We start from the raw sequence: 7,046 nt of genomic DNA, 5'->3' as shown, positions 1-7,046 counted from the left end.
TTTGTTACTTTACTTTTTTAATGACAGATATCATTCAGGCTGATTTCAGTGACTGTCCCTCTGAATCCCCCAGAACTGCTGTAAGTCTGGAAATGAATGCATCTGAAGGAGGATCAACTAAAGATCCTACAAGGCCTACAGTACTGTAACTACATATTCTGGAGTGTGATATGAGGATATTATTCCATGTTCAGACACAACATTATTGAGCTTTATACATTTTTATTTTATGAAAAGAAATGCATGACATTTTTGACTGCCTACAAATTTGGTTTAAAACAAATACAAACAAGACTAAAAACAAACAAAACAAAACAAAACAAAAACGTCAAGATGAAAAAAAAATATGGCATTAACCATAAGTTAATACAGATAAGTTATGCTCTTAGACCACATGATAATAGCATTAACCATAGGTTAATACAGATAAGTTATGCTCTTGGACCACATGACTGAGGACACTGGAAGTCAGCACAGGACAGCTTAACTGGGGTTTTCAGTGAAATGCAATTATTACAAACCAACGACTGTAGAAACCTCTTTTATACAGTCATCGTTACAAACATTCTGTTAATTTCTCAGTCATAAAAATATTTCCAAAGTATTGCCTTCAGTGTTAAGCCTTAAAAATAAAAAATATACTCCTTAGATGTTTCTTGAGCTAAATATAAAGCCGCCTCAAGGCTAGATTTTAAACATTTTATGTTTTCCATACATATCTTTTGATTATGGTTTTAACATTAAAACAAATAAAATAAAATAAACCGCTGATGATAGACAACTCAAACCCCACAAAAAATCTTATATTGGCTTTGTCAAAGCAGTTGCACACTACATCTCTCTCTCACACACACACACACACACACACACACACACACACACACACACACACACATGCACACAACTCAGTGCTGTACTGTGGAAAAGTCACAGAAGAAGGATGAGACCTGTTGCTAAGCAACTCTATTCGCGACGGTTACAACTTAAAGACAGCAGCACTTTACAAATATATAAAGGTCACTTCTCCCCGTTTCATATGGTATAAGTTCAGTAGTTTAGCAAGTAATCGTTCACCCAGTTTTAACTGTATAACATTTTGTAAAAACTAACCCTTGTACATATTTAAGCACTTTGTTCCTTGGGCAAAGTGCCTGTATGGCATGATGCGTTTAGTAATCGGCTTATTGTTGCGTTAGATTTGCTGCATTACATACTTTTCTAAATAATTCATTAGTGAAACAGACTGAGCATGAAGGAGCAGATTAGTTGTAACATGGAGAAGAGCCACACACCAATACTTACAGTAGCTACAATACTTCTTGTACTGAATACTTATAACACAGAAAGTGTGATACTGTTTAGTTTATGTATTCTTGTATTATATATTGTACATTTCTCTTCCGTCACCACCATTAGAAGCACAAAAACTGGAAATGCTGACAGCAAACAGTTCAACTTCAGAGGGACACAATTACATCACTTTAGAGAACCTGACTCGACTTTCTCTTCTTTCAGAAGCTCACAACAACTCACACATCACCTTCTTCATCAGTGAACAAAATATGTCTGTGGTCTGAAAATATCATTTTTCATAACAAATATCTCATAACAACCAGAGGAATGTCAAAGTGCATGTCACATGCATGCGTCATATACATGCATAGCCGTTTGCATCTGAACACAGAAGTCAAATCCATTCATTTTGGGGAGTATCTAGAACAGATGGGAAAGTCTGTCTTTTACTGAAGCCAAGTGCTTTGCTGTAAAGCAATTCATTTCAAAAAGAAACACATAATCAAGTAAATGAAGCCATTTCAAAAGTGAATCATTAGCATTATTTGAGAAATGTACATCTTGTTTGTATTTTGCATTCTACAAGCTGTTATCACCTCGTGGCCGAAGGTGACAGGCTGGCAAATATTGATATAGATATAGAGATATATATTCTGTAGCAAAATACATCGCATCTAAAAACAGGAATTATAAATACGTTTGTTAAATTATGCACATATAATACATCGTACAGAAGGTGCAGAGAATTGTATGATAATGTGTAAGAGATGATATCTGCTGAGTGAGTCCAGCATTCTGGGCTCTTGTGATGTCATCTAAGAAGTGTGGCATGCCAACCCAGTCCAGCATTCTGGGCTCTTGTGATGTCATCTAAGAAGTGTGGCATGCCAACCCAGTCCAGCATTCTGGGCTCTTGTGATGTCATCTAAGAGATGTGGCGCGCCGACCCAGTCGAGCGTTCTGGGCTCATATGATGTCATCTAAGAGATGTGGCGCGCCGACCCAGTCCAGCGTTCTGGGCTTCTGGGCTCATATGATGTCATCTAAGAGACGTGGCGCGCCGACCCAGTCGAGCGTTCTGGGCTCGGATGCGGCCATGATCATGCACATGAACTGCTTGCCGGTCCTCTTGTCCACGGGGTAGATGGTGGTGGGCGTGAACCTCTTGTTGGTCTCCACGAACTCGCACAGCTGCTTGTAGATCTGCGGGTACTCGTGCCGCAGGAAGACGCCTCGCGTCCGCAGCTCCCTCTGGATGTTGATGAAGCAGATCTCCCGGGCCTTCTGGCCCTCCTCGCCGCTGACGTCCATGTCCGACGTCCCCGGCGGCGGCGTGAGGATCAGGGTCTCCATGTCGCTCCCCTTCCTGATGACCTTCTTGTCCGGGCTGGAGGAGGCCAGGGACACCTTGGCGTACTTGCGAACGGTGGGCGTTTGGACCCTGGGGGACGGTTTGTTAGGCACTAGCTCGCCGACGGCAATGGACACGTTCAAGAGGAAACATTCGTTGGGGTCGTACTCCTTCCCGGCCTCCTGCAGCTCCTTGCAGTACTCTCCCAGGTTGTCCTTGAAACTGTCCAGTTCTCGGAGAGACAGGTAAGTCGGCGACATCAGGAGGCTCTCCAGACCCACCTTCATGAAGTTGTCCGCGGACCCTGAGTTGGGGAACCCCAGGAACAGCACCCCTCGCCCCCGCGACAAGTAGCCCACTTTGGCGATGCGCGAGAAGGCCTTGTGGATGTCCGGCGTCTCCCTGCAGTGCTTGAGGATGTGGCGACACACGCTGCTGATGCGTCCGTACAGGCAGTTCTCCTTGTGGCTGTCCCAGTCCTCCCGACGGCAGTTCCGCGAGCAGTAGAACGTGTAGCAGCTGTGGCAGGACTTGAAGTACAGGCACGCGTTGAACAGGCTCTCCTTGCGGCCACACTTGCCGTTGGAGCAGGTCATGGAGTTGTCCTCGTCGGGACTGTGGTTGAACGAGAAGTCGTCCAGGCTCGGCTGCATGCCGTCGCAGCCGCTGTCCGGGTCCCTGGGAGTGTCCGGGCTTGTCTTCGCCGAGGACTCCTGCGAGTTCGCCAGCAGTTGGTCGTCCGGCCCAAACGAGGTTGGCTTGACCTCCATGAGGTCGTCGTCGCTGATCAGCTGTTTGAGCTGATCGATCAGGTCCTCGCTGGGACGTCTGCTGTTCGGAGGCTTGTAGTCGATGACCAGGTCAGCTAGCAGCTCATCCAGCTGCTCCAAGCTCTGCTGGAGAGAGTAGTTGTTGTGTTTTCTGTCCTTGCTTGCATCCGGCCCACTCACGGTTGACTGCTGGTGGTTGACCACTGAGGCCGTGGGCTGAATGCCGTTAGGTACTCCCCAGGTCACAGAGTGCCCCGAGCCGCCCTCCCGCTTGCGCTGGTTGGCGGCGCGGAGGTCGTTGTCCGTGATGGTGATCTCGGGGGTGACGTACCAGTGCCGGCTCACGCTGCTGCGGGCGCTGTCGCTGTGGCACTTCTCCAGAGAGTTCTCCGAGAGGGACAGCGCCGCGTAGCGCCGGGGCGAGCTGGACAGGTTCACGATGACCGGCTGCTGCCTGACGTCGGGCGGCGCAGCGTGCCTGGCGTGGTTGAAGAGGTTCTCGTAGCTCCGGCCGCGCGGGAAGGCCTGCTCTCGCTCTGCGTGCGGGTGCGGGGTCAGGATGTTGTCCCAGGACTTGGAGTAGTGCCGGACGTCGGCGCCCAGCCTGGGCTCAGAGAAGTCGTTGGGGTACCAGGGGGTCATGCAGGGGTCGTGCCTGGCACGCTGCGGTGTGGCCTGCGAGGAGGCGTAGTGGCTGGAGAAGCCCGAGATGCTGGACCGCTGCCAGTCTGAGTCGGAGAACACTTGCGACGTCCGGGGCTGATGCCGGCCGTCCATGTAGTAGGGATGGCGCACGGGAATGCTGTAGTCCGCCGCCGATTGGCACGGTCTCGTGTAGAAGATCTTCGACGGGTCAGACGGGTAGGGGTATCCTCTGGGGTCGTCTCGGTAGTAGCCCTGAGTCTGGGGTGGGGGCATGTAGTACGGCCCTGGTTCGCTCACGGAGTAGGGTCTGCTGAAGAAGGCTTCCGCCGCAGGGTCGCGCCGGGCCTTAACCTCACCGTAGCAGGGCCGCACCGGGAGAGTGTGCACCCAGCGGACCCGCGGGTCCTGGGGGTACTGCCCGCTGAGCGAGGGCAGGTGGCTGGTGCTGCTGGCCAGGCTGAACTGGTCGTCCTGGTAGTAGGTTCTGCCCTGGGGCTGGACCGGGTACCTGCACGGGTCCTCTGTGTAGAAGAACTTGGTGGGAATGTTTGGGGTGGACAGGGTCCGGTACTCCCTGCCTAGCATGTCTCTGGGGTCTCGGGGGGAGGGCACTCGGCCCAGCGGGATGTCCGCCGGGTGGGCGTAGTTGCCGGGCATGCAGGGTGGGTAAGCGTAGGACTGCCGGTAGTCCATCCTGTAGCAGTCGCTTGGCGTGGGCGTCCGGGAGGTGCCCGTCTGGCGGGGCACGGAGAGTCCGGTGATGCCCGACGTGGAGTAGCGCTGCCAGGCTGGGTCGACCCTCGGGGCGGGGGGACGCCTGGCGGCGTGCTGGAGGACGGCAGCGTCGGGCTTGATGTCCACGCGGCAGCGCACATGCGGGCTCGTGCTGGGCTTGTCCGGCTTTGGCTCCTCGAAGCAGTCGGACACGTAGAGGGGCGTGTGCGGCTGCAGCTTGATGGGGTGCACCTCGTTCACCAGCGCCCGGTTGGGGTAGTGAGACGCCTCCCTGGCAGCGGGGAACGGGCCGGACGCCTCAGGCCTCAGCTGGGGGTCGACCGAGGGCGCCCGCTGGCTGTCCCTCGCCCTCCGCGCCGACGGGGGCGACACCGTGATGGGCACCGGCGTGAGCGTGGCACGGACCCGCGGGGTACTTTTGGAGCGGGCCTTGCCCTTCCCATCAGCCCTGGCAGCCTCGGCCCCGGCGCTGGTTTCCATGGCGACCTGCTGAGCCGGCAGCTTCGTGTTGAACAGGTCCGGCGACGAGAAACGGAGGTGCCCCGGCTGACCGAGGCCGCTCCAGAGGCCATCTTTGCCGGCCGACGGCCGCTCTGTCCCGTAGGCGTAGTCCATGGCGGAGGAAAAGGACTTGGGGTCGTCCAGGGACTCGATGAAGTCGAAGCTGCGGCAGTGCCTCTTGTTGATGACCTCGTGGTTTTGCTCCAGAGTGCCGATCATCTGGGCTTCGCACTGTTTGGAGGAGGCGAAGGACATGGGGCGGCCACTTGTAGGCCTGATGCTGATGTCTTGGTACAGCGTGGATGCCAGTATGTCAGGAGGGTCCGTCCGTGTCATCTTAAAGGGACGCCTCTAAGATTCCCCCTTCAGGACGGACTGACATCAGCACCACCACCCGTGTCATCTTAAAGGGACGCCTCTAAGATTCCCCCTTCAGGACGGACTGACACCACCTGCAGAAGAGGCAAACACGTCAGGCGGCCATCCACACTCTTATAGGTCACACACACCAACACAAACAAAGACTTACTGTAAATCCACATTAAAAACAAACATTAACCAAACCCTAAATGTTGACGTTGAGATCTCTAAGCTGTGTATGGCTTTTATCTCTATCTGCCTAGTAATACCAGATGAAGGATTTACTTTCATCCTTCTGCTGTGTTCTTAAGTGAGCGGCGCAGCAAGGCCTTGATTAAAACCCAAAATCCCTGTGAAAGGCTATTCTAATTTAAGCGAGGGGAAGGACTTAAGATTCTACTGCTCATCTCCGGAGAGCCCGAATGTTTTACTGAGGCAGAGACCATGGTGTTGTTGACCATAACTTCACTGATGTTAGACGCTAAATTACAACTGTCTGATAATAAATTCTGCCGCCTCTCCTGCTTCAGCTGAGATGAGAAAACTGTTTAGAGTGCACGCCTGAGAGGAATCTCAAACAGGACACACCAAGGCAGGGAATCTGAAATGAAATAGTTCACTACTACTACTTCTATTACTGCTATTACTACTAAACAACAACAACAACAACAGCAACAACAATAATAATAATAATGCCACTGATAATATATGGAAATATAATAACATATAGAAAACCCCATCACTGTGCTACCTTTGTGTGTATACTGAGTAAAAATTACTCAAAAAACGTATTTGTGGAAATAATAAAAACTCTTTTTCCATCACCTAACAATATGTACAGTATCTGCCTTATTTGGTGGTGAGACGTCACATAGTGTGGAATAAATAATTCAAACCAACGCTAAATGGAAAATACACATTAATATTGCAGATATCAGAGCCAGGCTGTGCCTCCGAGGAATAAATTAGTTAACAGCCTGAGACTGGTTGTACCCTTAATGAAAGGGTTTTCCCCCAGTCCTGAGTCCTGAGCTGGGAGAACATACAGATTCACCAGATCTCCCTCAGAACGGGAGCATAACGTGTTCTACTGTAGCCCTCCACCGTGTGGAGTCCCGCCAGTCATTAAGCCATGCGAGAGTCCCACGTGCATGCTGTTAATAAGCAATCAGAGGAGCTGAGCGCGCCCTTCATGTGTCTGCACTCGGGCAGTCACACACACACACACACACACACACACACACACACACCCCTCTGGCTGAGTGGGCAGGTTTGCCCTCCACCCGACGCCCTGGCTGCTCCTGAGGGTCCACTGCAGTGGCACACACACACACACACACACACACACACACACACACACACTCACACACACACACACACACACACACACA

At 51.6% G+C, this 7,046-nt stretch overlaps 1 protein-coding gene across 1 annotated transcript in view; it reads right to left on the bottom strand.

Moving 5' to 3' along the window:
• Positions 1 to 215: 215 nt before the first annotated feature.
• The window catches only part of unm_hu7912 (un-named hu7912), a 14,816-nt gene continuing 7,985 nt past the window's right edge, over positions 216 to 7,046 (bottom strand). Inside the window, exon 2 of the mRNA XM_048244303.1 lies at positions 216 to 5,747. Within this exon, the coding sequence (XP_048100260.1) occupies positions 2,323 to 5,631 (3,309 nt within the window). The 5' untranslated portion in view covers positions 5,632 to 5,747 and the 3' untranslated portion in view covers positions 216 to 2,322. The remainder of the gene's footprint in view (positions 5,748 to 7,046) is intronic.

Source organism: Alosa alosa, chromosome 5 (genome assembly GCF_017589495.1).
Source record: "Alosa alosa isolate M-15738 ecotype Scorff River chromosome 5, AALO_Geno_1.1, whole genome shotgun sequence".
NCBI lineage: Eukaryota > Metazoa > Chordata > Actinopteri > Clupeiformes > Clupeidae > Alosa > Alosa alosa.
This window is presented reverse-complemented; position numbering and strand designations above follow the sequence as displayed.